Here is a 20,249-nt window from a genome sequence, read left to right as displayed (position 1 = left end):
GATTCACTGAACAACACTGGTAAGACCCTGAGTCATGACTGAAATGATTCACGGAACAACACTGGTAAGACCCTGAGCCATGACTGAAATTATTCACTGAACAACACTGGTAAGACCCTGAGTCATGACTGAAATGATTCACTGAACAACACTGGTAAGACCCTGAGTCATGACTGAAATGATTCACTGACCAACACTGGTAAGACCCTGAGTCATAACCGAAATGATTCACTGAACTACACTGGTAAGACCCTGAGTCATGACTGAAATTATTCACTGAACAACACTGGTAAGACCCTGAGTCATGGCTGAAATTATTTAATAAACAACACTGGTAAGACCCTGAGCCATGACCGAAATGATTTACTGAACAACACTGGTAAAACTCTGAGCCATGGCTGAAATGATTCACTGAACAACACTTGTAAAACCCTGAGTCATAACCGAAATGATTCACTGAACAACACTGGTAAGACCCTAAATCATGCTGGAAATGATTCACCAAACAACACTGGTAAGACCCTGAGTCATCGCTGAAATGATTCACTGAACAACACTGGTAAGACCCTGAGTCATGACAGAAATGATTCACTGAACCTTGATTTGCTGAGCAACAAAAAAGCTGATCTACGTAATGAATAAAATGATTAATTAAGTCAAACGTTTGTTCACTCAACAACAATTGATGGACTCTCAATGATTACCAGAATGATTTGATGAACAACACTGGTTGGACTCGCAGTGATTACCAAACTTATGAACGACGAATTACAGTCATGACTAAACTTTTTTTTCAATTGGGTCAAATTCTGATTCACTGAACAATACAGGAGGAACCCTGGGTCATGACCAAAATGATTCACTGAATCTAACAATGATTTACTGAATAATACGAGCGGGACCCTAAGTCATAACCAAAATTATTCATTGAGTCAAACAATGATTTACAGAAAAAAAACACAGGAGGAACCTAGATTCATGACTAAAACGATTCTTTGAGTCAAACCCTGATTCACTGAACAACACTGGATAGACTCTCAGTGGTGACCATCATGATTCGCTCATGTCATGACATGATTTGCTGAACGACAGAAGAACGAATCCAAGTCTTGACTAAAATGATTCAGTGAGTCAAACACTGAGGCTCATGAGCAGCAATACTGATTCACGAGACACGTTGTGTGTGAACACAGACAGCAACACTTCTGCTAGGAAATAGATTAAAATGTCATACATTTGTGAGTGAGACTGTGACAGGGCAGCGTGTGTGTGTGTGTGTTGCGTGTGTTAATTATACACACTGATATTAGAACACAGCTGCAGGTTTCCTGTGATAACAAAACCAACACACACTTATCTGTAATACTGCAGAAATCCTGCGATATAATGCAGCAATACTACAGTAAATATTAAACAGCTACTGCAGTTAATATAGTAGTTGTACTGCAAATAGAATATACGGTATACGGAATTTAAATAAAGCTGAAGAATTACTCACAGTATTTCTATAATCTAAATGTGTGACGTAGTGTAAACAAACCCAATTCCAAAATAGTTGGGACGCTGTACAAATTGTAAATAAAAACAAAATGAAACGATGTGAAAGTTTCACATTTCAGTATTTTATTCAGAATAGAGTATAGATGACATATCAAATGTTTAAACTGAGAAGATGTATCATTTTAAGGGAAAAATAAGTTGATTTTAAATTTCAATGCATCAACACATTTCAAAAAAGGTTGGGACAAGGCCATGTTTACCCCTGTGTGGGATCCCCTCTTCTTTATATCAGTCTGTAAACGTCCGGGGACTGAGGAGACAAGGTGCTCAAGCTTAGGAATAAGAACGTTGTCCCATTCTTGTCTAATACAGGCTTCTAGTTGTTCAACTGTCTTAGGTTTTTTTTGTTGCATCTTCCTCTTTATGATGCGCTGAATGTTTTTTTTGGGTGAACAATCTGGACTGCAGCCTGGCTATTTCAGTACCCGGATCCTTCTCCTACGCAGCCATGATGTTGTAATCGATGCAGTATGTGTTCTGGCATTGTCATGTTGGAAAATGCAAGGTCTTCCCTGAAAGAGACGGCGTCTGGATGGGAGCATATGTTGTTCTAGAACTTGGATACACCTTTCAGCATGGATGGTGCCCTTCCAGATGTGTAAGCTGCCCATGCCACATACACTCATGTAACCCCATACCATTAGAGATGCAGGCTTCTGAACTGAGCACTGATAACAACTTGGGTTGTCCTTGTCCTCTTTAGTCCAGATGACATGGCGTCCCAATTTCCCAAAAAGAACTTCACATTTTGATTCGTCTGACCACAGAACAGTTTTCTACTTTGCCACAGTCCATTTTAAATGAGCCTTGGCCCTACCTTTACACCTGAGCTTCAGGATCATGTTTAGATTTGGCTTTTTTTTTTACCTCTAGAGTTTTAGCCGGCAGCGGCGAATGGCACGGTGGATTGTGTTCACCGACAATGTTTTCTGGAAGTCTTCCTGAGCCCATGGTGTGATTTCCATTACAGTAGCGTTCCTGAATGTGATGCAGTGCCGTCTAAGGGCTCGAAGATCACGGGCATCCAGTATGGTCTTCTGGCCTTGACCCTTACACACAGAGATTGTTCCAGATTCCCTGAATCTTTGGATGATATGATGCACTGTAGATGATGATAACTTCAAAATCTTTGCAATTTTTCTCTGAGAAACTCCTTACTGATATTGCGCCAATATTGTTCGCCGCAGCATTGGGGGCCCTGGTGATCCTCTGCCCATCGTGACTTCTGAGAGACACTGCCACTCTGAGAGGCTCTTTTTATACCCAATCATCATCAGCCAATTGACCTACTGTAACAAGTTGCAAATTTGTCCTCCAGCTGATTATTATATGTATATTTAACTTTTCCTGCCTCTTATTTCTACCTGTCCCCACTTTTTTGGAATGTGTAGGTCTCATGAAGTCCAAAATGAGCCGATATTTGGGATGACATTTTAAAATGTCTCACTTTCAACATTTGATATGTTATTTATATTCTATTCTCAATAAAATATTAAAATTTAAAACTTCCATTTCATTGCATTCTGTTTTTATTCACAATTTGTACAGCGTCCCAACTTTATTTGGAATCGTGTTTGTACAAAAACATTACAACAAAATGATTGCAATTTATTTTATTAATACATTTTTAAAAATCAATAAAGCTACAGATTCAAAACATAAAAAAACAAACAAATAAAAAACAGACTATGAAAGCCCTTTTACACTTAGCAATATAACTGTTCAACGTTGCTTCTGCTAGGAGACACAGCTGTCAATCAGTGTGTGACTGCTGGAGTGTGTGAATATACTCCGAGGCTTTGAGGTCTGCAGCTGGAAGCCTGGAGAGGTTTGACGCCTCCTCATTCTTTAACTTAGTTTGAATAAACACTTCACCTCCCCTTCCTTCACTTTAAAGGGATTCTTGAAAAGCAAATAGCAAGACTTCATTAAGAGTTGTGTAGGAAACACATTTGAATAATTAAAATGGAATCATTCCATATATACTCAACCTTACATGTCTTACTGAGAAACGGTCTGTTTCCGTCATTATGTCCTAAACCAACGGTTAAGTAATGGCTTGAGTTTGCTGTTTTTGATAGCGACCCTGTTAATAAATTAAGATTTCAGAACGTAATGTGAATTTGATGACTCTGACACTGGACATGGGTTTAGAGATCCAGACTAATACTTGTGATTTCTCCCTAAGTTTAGTTTTACCTTTTTTTCTGAGGCCGTGGCCTGGATCCTCTGGTTGATTATATGTGAAACGACCAAATATTATGAAAATATTAACTCAATATAACCTATACCAGCTGCTGTTTGTTGGGTTGGGAGGGTCCCCTTAGTGCCATGTGCGGAGTTTGAGGCTTTATGGGTTCAATAAAGCGAATGCGTATTAAGAAGAAAACTCAGAGAAGTGTTTTGTTGTCCAAATGAGCACCATTGGATTCATATGAAGAAAGTGGACCTTTGGTAGACTGTGTGAGATTTTAGATAATCCTGCAATATTTTATCAAGTAAAACAGGTTAAAACCCTGTCAGAAACTTATCAGTAATGATTATGAACAGGTTAAAATCCAGTTAAATATAAATGATCTCTCTTTAGCTTGCAGTAATGATCATCTATCCATCCATCTAGAAACCTCTGTCGTCCAATCAGGGACCGTGGAGGCCAGTGGTCACCATTTATTTCTATTTGTACAACCATGATAGGACCTTCGGCCAACATTCACACATGCGTTCACATACGGGCAATACGGGAACGCCAACTAGCCTAATCTGCGTGTCTTTGGGAGGTGGGAGGAAACCGGGGAACCCCGAGGAACCCCGAGGAGACCCACCACGCACGGGGAGAACATGCAAACCCCATCCACACAGAATAGCAGCTAACACCCTGGGCTTTTAGCTTACTTTGCTCATTCTCTTATCAATATTCGTTATGTTCTATATATATGTACATCTTATTCTCACCTTCGCCTGTTTATTTACTGAAGTATTTATTCATGTAGTGAAATAATTATTCCGCGATATTTCGATGTTAAAGTTTAATACGTGTGCTGGGTTGGACCTGAGGACCTCAATGCAGCTCTACCTGTCACCTCGTATTCACTTAAAGGAGCCCCAGCAGCTTACGGAACACACACACACACACACACACACACACACACACACACTTTTTTTCACTATATGTATAAAGCACTGGTACTTAGCAACTTAGCAACCCTGTCTGCTTTGCTTTAAGACCTTGAACTCTACAGAGGTGTGTGTGTGTGTGTGTGTGTGTGTGTGTGTGTGTGTGTGTGTGTGTGTGTGCGCGCTCTGGTGCAAAGGGCTCTCAGTAAGAGGGAAAACACATTCCATGGCTGTCTCAGAAGAGTCACTGCTCTCTCTATTTCTCTCTCTTACACACACACACACACACACACACACATACACACGTCAGTTGGTGTTACTGCGGCACGACTTGGCTGCAAGCTGAAGTCCGTGAGGGAGGGAGGACTCTCTCTCTCTCTCTCTCTCTCTCTCCCTCTCTCTCTCTCTCTCTCTCTCTGTGTGTGTGTGTGTGTGTGTGTGTGTGTGTGCTGCTCTCTCGCCCTTCCTCTTGTCACGCTCTCATTCTCAGTATTAGCTTGTGTACTCAGAGATGTATGTTAGACAGGCATGTCTCTCTTACAGCACCACGTCCAAGTGTGTGTGTGTGTGTGTGTGTGTGTGTGTAAGGGTGCAAGTGTGTGTGAGCATTTGTGGTGTGTGACGTCTTAGAGGGACATTCTCACCACCTGAGAGTATCTGACTTCTCTATTTTCTATTAGGTGAGTTGTTGTTGTTGTCATTGCATGTGTGTGTGTGTGTGTGTGTGTGTGTGCAAGAAACTTATAAATACTGCATTACAGCTAATGCATCACTGCGTAATGTCCACCTGATACCTTATCTGTTGACGTGTGTTAATATGCTGTTACTGTCATGACTTCAAATGTGTGTGATTATCCCACACAAGTTGTGTAACTGAGGTGCGTATGTACAGTGTGTGTGTGTGTGTGTGTGTGTTTGGATCAGAGCCATTGCTGTGTGAGGTTAGCGGTGCGATCGATCGTGCTATGCACATTGACACAGCAATACACAGCATCAGCCTGACAGCCCGTGTGTGTGTGTGTGTGTGTGTGTGTGTGGCACACGTTGGCACACTTTGTCAGAGAAGCAAAGAACCGCTGAGTCATATTTTGCCTCACATTTTGTTTTTGGTCACGTTTCTACGCCTTCAGAACATTCTGGATCTTTCTCTTTAAAATTGTTCATCATAAAAAAACGTTAAAGGAATTCTCTTTTAATGTGATCTCGTTAACTAGTCTCTAAGGACAAAAACTTCAACAGGTAAAAAATGTAGCAAAAATCTCAATCTTTTTTTTTATATTCACATGCAGAACACAACTTAAAATCTTTAAACGTTAACCTCTAGCGATAAAATTTAAAGTTGCAACTAGCTACGGTTTATTTTTAGGAAAGACGACATAAAAATGTATATATATAATAAAAAAAACACTGCCATTTTTATGTCATGCTTACTGTTTAGCAATGTACACCATTAGCTAGTTAGCTTTATCAGAGGAAATTACTTCAAGCTAAATAAACCTTAGCTAGCTACAACTTTAAATTTTATTGCTAGAGGTCAACATTTAAAGATCTTAATTTGCATTCTACATGTGAATATTTAACTGTGTTTTAATGTTAATAATTGACCTGTCAGGCTCTTGCTATAAATTGCTGTTTCAATGTGCTATACGGTTACAGTACCGATCTCACTGCACAGTTGATTTTGTTGCGATTAGACAATATAACGTTGAAAAACAAGACATACTGTTAAGTCTTTTAACTGCGAGTTCATTTGGTACGATCGACAGTTAATACGGATGTCGCTGTGTCAAAGCTTTAGTTAGCTAAGCGATCTAGCTATTGACAATTTCCTCTGGTAACGCTAGAGGAACATTTTCTTTAGCTAAGCCTTAGCTAGGAAATTACTGCTAATAATATTAAATCGATTGTCACAGTTTTGTTCCAGTGAATCTTCGTCTTTAGATATGTTTATAGAAAAGACTTCTAATAAAAAAAGTATCTTCTGGTTTTGAGATTGTGATTGGATAAATAATACAATGTTATATTGGTGAGATGTTAGCTTGTTGTTAATAGAATGCTATTACAAAATATTCTTTTTTATTTGAAAATGTTTCCTGTTTTCAAGGAATTAGGAATGATCGAGGAACGCTAGCGTTGTGCTTCTGACCCTGTGTGTGTGTGTGTGTGTGTGTATTTCTGAATTATTGTGTGACTGAAGCTAAAAATGACTTAGCAAGCTGTCTCCATGGCGACCATTTGGATGGGAATATGATTCAGAGTATTATATCATATCATATCATATCATATCAGGGTTTCAGCTAAACAAAAACAAATATATATATAAAAACAGTACAAACTATTAGGAAAATGGTTCCCGTTAAAATTCCTGAAGGATCCCATTAAAGATTTTCTGGTTACTGTTAAATACTGTTTAGCAGGGCAAAGTTTTTGTTTTTGTTTGTTTGTTTGTTTGTTTGTTTGTTTGTTTATCTTCAGTGGTTTAAACCAGTGTGAAATAAACAGCATTTCCTTATTTATAATAATAAGCTCTTACTGGCAAGAAAACCAACTTCACTAGGTCTGATAAGACTACAATCTCACAAATGCTAGTGTGTGTGTGTGTGTGTGTGTGTGTGGTTTAATGCCCACAGGCTAAGAATTCTTGTGCCTGTAGATTCCACTCTCTGCTTAGCTACTCAACTGTAATGAGCTCAATGTTAAAATATGCACTTGTTTCTAATCCAACACACACACACACACGCACGCGCACGCGCACACACACATGCCTCACACTGCTAGACTGTAGACCTTTCTTAATTAGAAATCTGTGACTTCTAAAAAATTTGAAGATTGTTCTATGCCTGACTGAGCAGCGATGACGGGGGCCAAGCACCGCGGCGGTTATGGATTCAAATGATTTTATAGATTTTTATTAAGATCTTAAACTTTATCTCTGCGTTTATATGAGACTCGCAGCAATTAAGCAGATTTTTGTGTACAAGACATTTTTTTTCTCCTGGATTTATTCACCAAAAAAAAGTGTCCAAAACAAATTGCGCCCCAGCATTTCTAGGTAGCTATAAATTAGCAAAAATATTTGTTTAATCGTTTAAAGAATAGGCGGCGCGGTGGTGTAGGGGTTAGCACTGTCGCCTTGCACCTCAAGGGTGAATGCAGGATAAAGTGGTATAGAAGATGAGAAGATGAGTTCACAGGGAGTTCTGAGTTGCACAAGTTGAGAAATTGCTCTATGAAATTCAGTGTTGATGGGCTTCAGGCTTTAGGTAGTTTGACAGAAATGAAACATGATCGATAAATGTATTTAAGGGATTAGGGGGTGAAATGGCCCATCCGGGTCACAGGACCCCTGGGTGGTGCCAGACGTATCCGTGTAAATCTAACAGGAAGGGAAGCTTCATGTTTGTGTAAATCACACTTCATTATCGAAAGAGATTCAGTCTATGATTGAGTCATTGCGCATTTCTGGCACATTTACTTTAGTACTTTGGTCAGTGGGGCAAAACGACCCGAAATTCCCCGGGGGGAAAACAGCCCAGGATTCATTTTCTTTTTTTCTCTTATTTTTTAATCACTGCACGACCTTTAAGATTTAAGCTTCCTGATTTCAAACGCGACTGAACTCTCTTGATGTTTTCCAAACAGGAAGGGAGTGGATGGATGGACTTTGTTATTTCTGATCTATTTAGAACATTTAGAAAGCTTGCTTGTTGATGAGGGACTTTCATGACTTTCATGTTGCTCAGTCCACGAGGCAGAGCCTCACAAGTTCGAAACCACAAAGGTTTAAAATCTGTTTGGGTCATGAGAATGTTATTATTTAATCATTAACGGTACGTCCCGCTCGAGCCTCGTTATCGGTGCCGAGTCTGCGGCTACGTGTTTAATCAGTAATCTGAAGTTCACATCCTACTCTATGTGCAGATCTGAGTCTCTGCTGATCGTCTCCTCAGGTAAACAAGCTCAGCGTGCTGGAACAACCAGTGCACTTCGGTCCTCATGGGACACCGAGAACACTTCGGTCCTCAAGGGACACCAGTCCTGCGTTAAAATGAAAAGCGGAAGAGAAGAAGAGATTAAAACGGTGGAGCTGTCAGCCCCAGGCTTGTCTCTTTTAAAGCCCAGTGTTTGCTTTGTTTGATTTGTGAGTGACATTACTTCTCCTCTTTCCATTCTCCGGACTGGCTGTTACGTAAGAATCCCTCAGGAGCCTGATGATAGAATAAAGGAAGCGTGCGCGTGAGAGAGAGCGAGAGACAGAAGGAAGCATCACGCTGATAAACAGGGAGAAAGTCTGACGTCTGGAGGAAAATTAGGGCCGGTTGTGTAATCTTCAGGATGGGTCGTATCACAAGAGGCTTGGGCGGCTTTAACGAGAATTAACTTCATATCCTGATAAGCCTTTAAACGATGAAACGGTTAATAATTGCGCTAAAACACGTCAATTCTTTTCTACTCAAGTGTGAATCATCACTACAGTTAAATCAGTTCCATCAGACGTGTAACCTGAGTAAGAAGGTGTACAGCGATGCTCATGACCTTGTGCGCGCGGTAAACCCGTGTCGTTAGCCCTTTTCTGGGAAACTCATTGATCGGATGGATTAAAGAGCCGCGACTGCATCTGAAATATGAACTCCGTCCTGGGAGAGGGCAGCGCTGACGTGCAACACTTTAAATTAACGACTTTATTGTATAATGAATTATACACAGTGTGTTTATAAGGATTATTTACAGTGTAGTGTGGATCCTGTGATGTACGGAATAAGACACTCCTATAGGAAAATTCTTTCGACTCAAACTGGAAGAATTGCTTTTATAACCTTTATGGAAGGAGTCTCCAGTTTCAGAATGTAACAGTTACTTGTTGATTATTTCAGGTCACTTCGCTGATATGATTTTTATCTGCACATTTTTCAGTTACTGTAAGTTGTTTAATTCTTTAACAAATGATTTGATATTATTTCCTTCATTGGTCTTTCAGTACTTTTAGCTTTCACGTGATTTGATTTTTTTTGTCTCATAGTGTTTCGAACTGGAACATTCAAACATTTCTCCAGTTTCATGATGTAACAATGGCTTTAAGTTAGAGATTTGATTCTTTTGAAGCACTATTTTGGACATAATTCGTTAGCTTTAATTGATTTGATTCTTTTGAGTCAAACTGTAAAAACAACAACATTTATTCAGTCTTTATGGAAGGAGTCTCCAGTTCCAGTACGTGACAACAGTGACTTTTAGTTAGCGGTTTGATTCTCTTTTGATGCACGTTAGTTCTAGATTACATTACTTATCAGATTCTTTTGAAATACCTCATTGACTCACACACGTGATTCGATTCTTAAGGCTCATGATTGACTCAATTTGTTTGCTTCATATAGATTATCTGATTCATTTAAATGATCTAAATGATCTGATTGTTTTTTCTCTCCATCAGTCACTCAGTGCTTTTGGCTTTTGTGTGATTTGATACTTTTGACTGGAATTTATTAATGATTTACAGAAGGAGTCTCCAGTGTCAGTTATTTCTTAAAGTTACTGATATGATTCTTCTTTTTATTTTGTACATGACAATTTGATTCTTTTGGCTCATTTAATTGATTCACTTCTGTAGACTCACACCAGTGATCCGATTCTCTCGTGACTCACTAATGACATTTGATTGCGTTTATGATTCCTTCAGTTCTTTTGCATCGAATGTAATTTAATTCCTGAATCATTTTGGCACATTTAAGTCTGATCTTACATTTTCGAGTGTATTAGTAAGTAAGGTTTATATCAGGGTTTTCATTATTTTTGGCTCCCTTTAGCGAATGTGACTTTTTTGCTTACACTAGTAATTTGATTCTTTTGAGTCAGAGTGATTCAAATTGCATTGATCAATTATTTATGGAAGGAGTCTCCAGTGTCAGCATCTGAGGTCAAGCTACAATACAATGACAGCTGCAATTGAATATCTGATGCAATTGAATTTTGTGATTCGCGTCAAATTTTTCAACTAGTTTTACTTTTTTTGGTTTGGCTAAATAATGACTTGATCTGGTTGTTTTGGATGACGTGTGTGTGTGTGTGTGTGTGTGTGTGTGTGTGTGTGGTTCAGTATCAACTGCCGAATTGAATCAGTTGAATTTGATACTTTTTTTAATTTGATAAATACTTTCTTTGATGTGTCTCTGGTTTCTGTGTGCAGGATGATGAGTTGCTCTAGGCTTCGTACCAAACATTCAGTAGTGTTTAACTCACTTCTGAACAGGTAAACACACCGCAGAACTTATTCAAATACTTACACATATTTATCGTCTGTACAAGTAATGATTAAACCATTAGCTTCTTCTGCCGTCCTCCTTAGGCGTGTCACCTCATTCGAAAAGTATTCTGTGGAGGCATCATCCAACACTAGGGCAGTGTTTCTTCTGTATCAGGCACGAGACGGAGAAATTCTGCCCTGATTATTGAGATAAAACCGGCGTTCCTTTTAATAACTTCGCTCTGACCCACATTAGACAGAGCGGTTTGATGGACAGGTGTGTTTAAAGGCGTGGTCTTTATCGCATGTGTGTGTAGGTGGAGGTTATCTGACTTTAATATTTATTGAGGACATCTACAGTACATTTAGGCCAAGGAGGGAATGACTATTAGGTGTTTGGATCACGAGGGTTAAGACCAGTAGAGGGCAGCAGTACACACACACACACACACACACACACACACTTTTACAGTTTTCATCTGGACAATATTTGATTCTTTTTGATTCTTTGGGTTCTCGGTAATTCAACTCTTTAGGCTCACTATAATGATTGAATTGGATCGGCTGATTGAAATGATTAAATTCTTTTGGCTCATTTTATTTTATTCTTTTTTTTTATTTATTCGGCTCCCTTGTATGATTTAATATGTTCGACCCACTTGATTCAACTCTTTTGACTCACATTAAAGATTTAATTCGTCATCCTTCATCATCAGCTCACGATTTAAATCTTTTGACTTCATTTTATGTTTCAATTCCTTTGGCGCACTTTAACTATTTAACTCTACTGTCTCCTTTTTTGTAACTCAACTCTTTTGGCTTCCAATTTTATGATTCAATTTGTTTGGCTCGCTTTAGTGATTCGAATTTTTTGACTCCCTTTTACGATTCGACTTTTTCAGCTAGTTTTAGTGAGATGATTCTTAACTTCTCATTGATTTGTCTCCCTTTTCTCTAGGTTTCCTTGTCCAGGACGGCTAGTGAGTAATGGTATTGCAACAAAAACTAGAGTGCTATGATCTCCAGAATCGTCCCATAAGTGGGTTTCATTCAACTGTGCTGTGACTAGAGGGAGTGTTGGATGCCTGGCAATGCTAGCTGGCTAATCTCTGACTGATGTTGTTGAGTTTGTTGAGTGGAAATATGAGTGAGCATCCTGCATCTGCTCTAACCATGAAACCCCAGGATGGGGTCCACCAACGCATGTGTCTACCGTTAGAAAACAATAATGATTTCCACAAATCATCTTTCTCCACATCATCATCACCGGATTCCAATTATAGTCTTAGCAGCCTGGATGTGGAATTGCCAGAGGGGATGATGGGAAGGAAAGCAGCCGCCAGTGAAGATGACTCAGGGATCCAGAGCCCGGATTGCAGACCCGATGACAATGACAACTCGGTTTCTGTTTACTTAGATGCCAATGAAGAAGGCTGGCATGCCTCCTGTGATGACCAAGATAATGACACAATTGTTCAAAATTTAAATCTTGAGAATGATAATGTTTTCAGCAATGCCGGTGTTGATGGAGAACAAGGAAGGCGAGGGTCAGGGGACTCTTCAGCTACAGAGGCACAGCTGTTCACTTCTGAGGATGAGGAGGGTGACGATGAAGAGGATGATTCTTTTTTGTCCCTGAGGTCTGCTGATGTAGTAATGAGGAAGCCTGAGGAAGTCCAGATGTGCAGCTTAAAAAAGAGGACTGGTGTGGTCCTTATGACTGAGCTCCATCAAGAGACTTTTCAGAATTTGGTTGATTATCCCAGTGAGGAGGTCCGGATGTGCAGCTCAAACATGATGTCTAGTGATGGCCCAATGACTAAGCTCCATCAGGAGACATTTCAGGATTCAGTTGATCATCCCAGTGAGGAGGTCTGGATGTGCAGCTCAAACATAACGTCTAGTGATGGCCCAATGACTGAGCTCTATCAGGACACTTTTCAGGATTTGTCTGTTCTTCCTGATGAAAAGCGAGAGGTGTGCAGATCAATTATGACGCCCAGTGTGGGACCTTTTAGTAAGGAATGTCAGGAGCTTTTTCAGGATTCAGTGGGTTATCCTAGTGAGGAGGGCCAGATCTGCAGCTCAAACATGACGTCTAGTGATGGCCCAATGACTGAGCTCCATCAAGAGACTTTTCAGAATTTGGTTGATCATCCCAGTGAGGGGGGCCAGATCTGCAGCTTAAACATGACGTCTAGTGATGGCCCAATGACTGAGCTCCACCAGGAGACATTTCAGAATTCAGTTGATCATCCCAGTGAGGAGGTCCGGATGTGCAGCTCAAATATAACGTCTAGTGATGGCCCAATGACTGAGCTCTATCAGGACACTTTTCAGGATTTGTCTGTTGTTCCTGATGAAAAGCAAGAGGTGTGCAGCTCAACTATGAGGCCCAGTGTGGAACCTGTTAGTAAGGACCATCAGGAGCCTTTTCGGGATTCATTTGTTCATACCAATGAGGAGATCCAGCTGTGCAGCTCAACCATGAGGCCCAGTGTGTCTCCTGTGATTGAGCCTCATCAGGAGACTTTTCAGGATTTAGTTGATTATCCCAATGTGGAGGTCCAAATCTTAAACTCAGCTATGAGTCCTAGTGTAGGTCCTGAGAGTGAGCTCCACCAGGAGGCTTCTCATGTGACTTACAATGACAAATGCAAGATGCAGAGAGCAACTGAAAGAACTGATGTCGGCCTTGGGAATGAGCTTCACCGCAAGGCTCATCAGGAGTCTGTAGGGCATCAAAAGAGGGAAGAGCGGATGAAGAGCTCAAACAGAAGTCTGGATATGGACTCTGGGAGTCAGGAGATGGAGTCAATCGAGCTTCACACTGAAAAGAACCAGTTCCAGACCTTAGCCAGGAGGATTAATGTGGATCTTGTAAGTGAGATTCATCATGAGGACCCCCAGACAAACATTGATCTTCCCACTAAGATAGCTCTATCTCAACCACCTGCAGAACTAATTCTTAATAAAACAATGCAAATTTTTCAAGCTACTCCTCCATCCCCACCTGTCCATCACAATAAAGATCCTCTATGTTTTTCTAAAAGCAACATTTTACAAATAACCAATCATGCTCCTGATCTATCTCACACCAGATCTCTTACGGAACCTTCTAAAATTAAATACACCAAAACAGGGCTAAAACGGTTTTCTAGACCTAATCTGAAGGACATCAAGCCTAAAGTCATTTCAAGGGCCACTTCTGCTCCAAGATCAGTGGATACAAAATATAGCCAATCAGCTTTAGGCTGCGAAAAAAAATCTCAGATCACTAGAAGTAGAGCAACCAATAGGAGAGAGCAAGGTGGTGATGGTTTCAAGAAGAACCGTGCATCTTCTACTCAGGCAAGAACAACGACACCAGCACCCATAACAATTTCAGACCCTGAAGGACAACTTACATGGTCACCAATGGTCAAAAAACAACCACCAGAGCCTCAGGGGTCAAAGGTTGTCAAAAATGGCTGTCATGTGCAGACTTTAAGTTCAAAGGTCTCTGAAAGTGTGGAAGATGAGAGAGAAAGCGACGGGAAAGATGAAGTGGTAGTAAAGGAGAATCCCACAGATGGAAATATGGTCCAGGTGAGTACTTTAAAATGTTTTGCATAATTGTTTAAACAGACAGACTTCTTTAAACCTGGTGCTGGTGGCCAATGAGTGAAAAGTACCAGGAGGCAGTAGATGTTCAAAACCATACCATGCTGGTCTACTGCAAAATATCTGTATATATTTATGGCACCAAAATGTATCGTCACTGGTACTGGAAACCACTGCTATTAAGGTTCAGGAGATGGTGTAGGAAATTGAGATGTTACCTCTGACTTCAGGGACCTGGTTTTGTCATGAGCTTAAATTGGGCTGCTGTATATTTGACTCCAGATCTTCCTGACCTGACCAGTATAAAGGGTTTACGAAGAAGATGATGAACACTAGTGTCTTCATGGTTAATTATGTTCAGAAACCAGACTGTTGTTGTGATGCTACAACAGAAATATTGCTCAATAATATTCGGCAGTTCAATGAAGCTCCACCACCAAGTCAGTAGAACAGTGGCAAAACATTGTAGTCATCAATGTGACCTCCAAACTTTGACATCATCAGAACTTATGTAGTAGTTTAATCTCCTGACCTCTAAAGTGTTCAAATCTCTAAAGTGAGGTGTGTAAAGAGATTGATGTTTAAATGTCAAAACCAGAAAAAAAACATCAAGCTAAAATCTAAAATTGTCCTGAACGCCCAGACAAATCTCAGAATATTTCTCAAAAAGTTCCTTAAAGCCTAAATTGTTCCATAAAATGTTCCTCAAGGCTCAGAATGTTCCTCAGTTTGTTCCTTAAAACTCAGAATGCTTTATAAAATGTTCCTCAAAGTTTAGAATGTTTCTTAAAATGTTCATCTGAATGTTCTCCGAAGCTTATAATGTTTCTTATAATTATTCTTAAAGCTTAGAAAGTTACTCAGTATGTTCCTCAAACCCCAGAATGTTCCTTACTATGTTACTAAAAGTTCAGAATGTTACTCAAGGCTCAGAATGTTCACGTTGGTGATTTGAGACGCACCCCAACAGCTTCCAGTAAGTTTTCATGTTCCTGCAGGTCGACATAAGTAAAAGTTTACATAATGATTCAGAAACATTCTCACAGGTCCTGCTGAACGTCTTTCTCTCTCTTTCTCACGCTGTCAGTTTTTCTTTCTCATGTAATCTCTCGCTCTGTATTTATTACTTTAATTTTCCCTCCTTATTTCTCTCTCTCTCTCTCTCTCTCTCTCTCTCTCTCTTTCACCCAGTTTCTCCTTTTTGTTTTATTGATCTTCTTGATGTTAAAGCACACAGAATGTCATCTTATCTTTTTCTTTCTTTCTTTCTTATCTCACTCCTTTCTTTCTCAGTCTCTTATTATTCATCTCTATCTTTATTTTTCATTCTCCTTCTCTCTCTCTCTCTCATTCTCTCTTGTATTACACATCCTTCCTTCATCATCATTTCTTTTCCTCCTGCTCTTCCACTCCTCTGTCTTTCTGCCCACCCTCTCCCTCTTTTGCTTATTCTGTTTATTTTTTTCTTTCTCTTCATCTCTAGTTCATTTTCTTCCAATTTAATAGTTTTTTTGTCCTCTTTTCCAAAAAAAAAACACAAATTCAAGCAAAACACTGGAGACTTTACACACCCTGATATGAACCGTGTGTGTGTGTGTGTGTGTGTGTGTGTGTGTGTGTGTGTGTTAATTGTCTGAAAAGAAAGAAAAGGAAACCCCACACAAACTTTGTTTTTCTTTACTGAAGTTTCCCCTCCTTCTTTTCTGCCCCTCCCTCTCTCTCTCTCTCTCTCTCTCTCTCTCTCTCTCTCTCTGTCTCTCTCTCTCTGTCTCACTGTAATGGCTAACACACTCGTGTCGCTGCGCACTGGTGACTTGTCGTCTCTTTTCCTGCAGAACGTCTCCTCTGACCTTCGACCTCCGGGGGTCGTAGCGAGGGTCCCGAGCCGAGGGTGTGTGTCTGCGGGGGTCCGAACTGTTCTGCCAGGTGGTGAGTCTCTCTCTCTTTCTCTCTCTCACACACACACACACACACACACACACACATGGACTCAAACACACTCTCACATACACAGTCCACGTGTACACACTCACTATTGAAGCAGGGAATGATTTGAGTATTTTTTTCATTTTGTGTGTGTGTGTGTGTGTGTGTGTGTGTGTGTGTGTGTGTGTGTGCAGCTGGCATCAATAGCATGGCACACGTCTGTATTATACAATCTCTCGTTCATTCTGCTCCTTCCCACACACAGCGCAGACTCACTCAGGAAGGTGAGGTGTGTGTGTGTGTGTGTGTGTGTGTGTGTGTGTGTGTCCAGTGAAATTGTCGAAAGGGTCAAATTCCTTTAGAACAATCAAGTGTCTGTTCTGTTTGTCCAGTCCACACTTTGACCCGGAATTCAGGCAACAGCCGAGCTTTTGTGTGTGTGTGTGTGTGTGTGTGTGTGTGTGTGTGTTCATGCTGATTCATTTCCCAAACATCTTTATTTCAGTTTGAGGCTTAAAATTTGAAATGTCACCGGATCAAACCCTAACACACACACACACACACACACACACGCACACACACACACACACACACACACGCATCAGTGTGTCAGAAAACTGTGTGTGTGTGTGTGTGTGTGTGTGTGTGTGAGAAAGAGAGATGGAACTCAGGAAACAGGAAATAGTAGTAATTAGTTTTCCTGTGCGCACACACACACACACACACACACGCACACACACACACAGAAGCAGTTGTTTACCTTCACTCATATTGTAGTTCTCTACACTTGGTGTGTGTGTGTGTGTGTGTGTGTGTGTGTGTGTGTGTGTGTGTGTGTGTGTGATTATCTCTAATCACTCCCAAATCAGCAGCACTTGTTCACAGTTCCTTTGATGTAATCCTGTAAGCACTGTGTGATGATTGGTCTCCATGGTAACAAGACTGTAGCTGCTGTACAATAGTAATCGTTACTGTACTGATGTGTAGGTGCGCCAAGGATGAGAGTGATTGACAGCAGCCCAGCCATGTGTGGCTCCGCCCCCTCCTGCAAGGGTCCACTAAAAGTTGCTTCTTCCAAACTGCCAATCAAAAGCGGGAACCTTCCCATGAGCCTCAGCTCTTCCTCTGTGAGCAGCGGCACGAGCGAGAACAAAGGTGTGTGTGTCTGTTTTGTGATGATTGTGTAGATGATGATGGTGTAGATGATGAAGATGATGAGATGATGATAATGATGGTGGTGGTGGTGGTGGTGGACATGTAGGTTATGATGATGATGATGTAGATGATGTAGATAATGAAGAAGATGATGGAGATGTAGATGATGATGATGTAGATGATAATGATGATGATGATGTAAATGATGGTGTAGCTGATGATGATGGGGTAGATGATGATGATGATGATGGGTGTGGTGGACTTGTAGATGAAGATAATGATGTAGATGATAATTATGTAAATGATGTAGATGATAATGATGATGATGGTGTAGATGATAATGATGATGATGATGTAGATGATGATGTAAATGATGGTGTAGCTGATGATGATGGGGTAGATGATGATGATGATGATGGGTGTGGTGGACTTGTAGATGAAGATAATGATGTAGATGATGATGATGATGATGATGTAGATGATGGTGTAGATGATGATAATGGTGGTGGTGGGTGAACATGTAGATGAAGATGATGATAGTGTAGATGACGTAGATGATGATGATGATGATAATGGTGGTGGTGGAGTTGTAGATGATGATGGTGGCGGTGGTGGAGATATAGATAATGATGATGGTGTAGATGATGTAGATAATGAAGAAGATGATGGAGATGTAGATGATGATGATGTAGATGATAATGATGATGATGATGATGTAAATGATGGTGTAGCTGATGATGATGGGGTAGATGATGATGATGATGATGGGTGTGGTGGACTTGTAGATGAAGATAATGATGTAGATGATAATTATGTAAATGATGTAGATGATAATGATGATGATGGTGTAGATGATAATGATGATGATGATTTAGATGATGATGTAAATGATGGTGTAGCTGATGATGATGGGGTAGATGATGATGATGATGATGGGTGTGGTGGACTTGTAGATGAAGATAATGATGTAGATGATGATGATGATGTAGATGATGGTGTAGATGATGATAATGGTGGTGGTGGGTGAACATGTAGATGAAGATGATGATAGTGTAGATGACGTAGATGATGATGATGATGATAATGGTGGTGGTGGAGTTGTAGATGATGATGGTGGCGGTGGTGGAGATATAGATAATGATGATGGTGTAGATGATGTAGATGATAATGATATCATCATCATTATCATCTACATCATCTACACCATCATCATTGTAGATGATGTAGATGATGATTCAAGGATTCTTTATTGTCATACCAGCACACTTCCATGTTATGGTACGAAATTAAGACCCAGGTCCCGTTTAAGCCACATAAATAACAGAGTAATACAGTATAAATATGTGGATATACAGTATGTATATACATGAATATAAATAAAAATTTATTTAATATAAATATAAATAAAAGCAGTCAGAGATGTATTATGCAAAAGTTAAGAGGTAAACTATACTGTACATAGTTTATTGCACATTTTCAGAAACTATATTGCACACTTTGTACATTGGACTTATAGGGTTATATATGTATTGCATTTAAAGTATAGAGATATTTTGTAATTAAATACTATCCATTGTTAGTAGCTTGTGATTGTGTTTGATTGTGGATGAGGACCTACAGAGCACGGCTAGAGTTCAGCAGTCTAATTGCCTTGGGGTAGAAGCTCTTTTTGAGCCTAGTGGTCTTGCACTGAAGGCTCCTCAGACTTCTGCTTGAGAGAAGAGTGGTGGTGGTGGTGCTGGAGATGTACGGTAGATGATGATGATGTAAATAATGATGGCGATGATGATGATGGTGTAGATGATGAGAATAATGGTGGTAGTGGACATATAGATGATGATGATAGTGTAGATGATGTAGATGATTATGCTGATAATGATGGTGTAGATGTTGATAATGGTGGTGGTGTGGAGATGTAGATGATAATAATGATGATGTGGAGAATGATGAAAATGTATATGATGATGATGAAGATGAAATTGGTGGTGGTGGAGATGTAGATGACGATGTAGATTATGATAATGATGTAGATCATGATGATGATGATGGTGATAAATGATGATGGTGTAGAGAATAATCACGATATTAGTGTGGATGTTGATGATGTTGATGATGGTGCAGAGGATGATGATGATGGTGGTGATGTAGATTATGATGTGGATGATGATGACATAGATGATGGCGTAGATGTTGATGTTGTAAATGATGGTGTAGAGGATAAAAATTATAGTGATGATGATGATGACGATCTATACTCAGGTACGGCACTGCCGATGAAGAGTGAAGAGACATGTATCAGACCGTCCTCAACCTCACTGGGAAAACCCATAAGCACAAATCCTGCAGCAGGCATCCGCACCAGAACAAACACACCCGCTAAACTCAATACTGCAGGTATACACACACCCACACACACACACACACACACACAAAGATGTTGATTTTGTACTCCAAAGTCCCCCCAAATTTTTTTTTATACAATTTTGACAAAAAAAAAACACCCGTAGACTAACATCAGTCAGAGAAGGCTCATTAACATGTTGCTGGTGATTAATCACAGTGACGGCTCTCTGATTGCTCGAGATGATGAAGTGAGAATCAGGAAGTCTTTGATGTTCATAAATGTAAATTAAAAGCTTATGAATTTAAG

The 20,249-nt window shown here is 40.0% G+C and overlaps 1 protein-coding gene across 7 annotated transcripts in view; it reads left to right on the top strand.

Annotated features, from left to right (window-relative positions):
* Positions 1-5,134: 5,134 nt before the first annotated feature.
* The window catches only part of mtus1b (microtubule associated tumor suppressor 1b), a 31,244-nt gene continuing 16,129 nt past the window's right edge, over positions 5,135-20,249 (top strand). The window contains exons 1-8 of one of the 7 annotated variants that reach the window (XM_053479958.1): positions 5,135-5,354; positions 8,625-8,815; positions 10,859-10,921; positions 11,874-14,503; positions 16,354-16,447; positions 16,639-16,728; positions 17,432-17,599; positions 19,859-19,993. In XM_053479958.1, coding sequence (XP_053335933.1) covers positions 12,032-14,503; positions 16,354-16,447; positions 16,639-16,728; positions 17,432-17,599; positions 19,859-19,993 — 2,959 coding nt within the window. In that variant the 5' untranslated portion in view covers positions 5,135-5,354; positions 8,625-8,815; positions 10,859-10,921; positions 11,874-12,031. The remainder of the gene's footprint in view (positions 5,355-8,624; positions 8,816-10,858; positions 10,922-11,873; positions 14,504-16,353; positions 16,448-16,638; positions 16,729-17,431; positions 17,600-19,858; positions 19,994-20,249) is intronic. The other 6 variants (XM_053479957.1, XM_053479959.1, XM_053479960.1 and 3 more) reach the window with 6 other exon arrangements.

The sequence above is a fragment of the Clarias gariepinus genome, chromosome 20 (genome assembly GCF_024256425.1).
Source record: "Clarias gariepinus isolate MV-2021 ecotype Netherlands chromosome 20, CGAR_prim_01v2, whole genome shotgun sequence".
Lineage (NCBI taxonomy): Eukaryota > Metazoa > Chordata > Actinopteri > Siluriformes > Clariidae > Clarias > Clarias gariepinus.
Note: the sequence above shows the minus strand (reverse complement) of the source record. Positions and strands in the feature narration are given on the sequence as shown.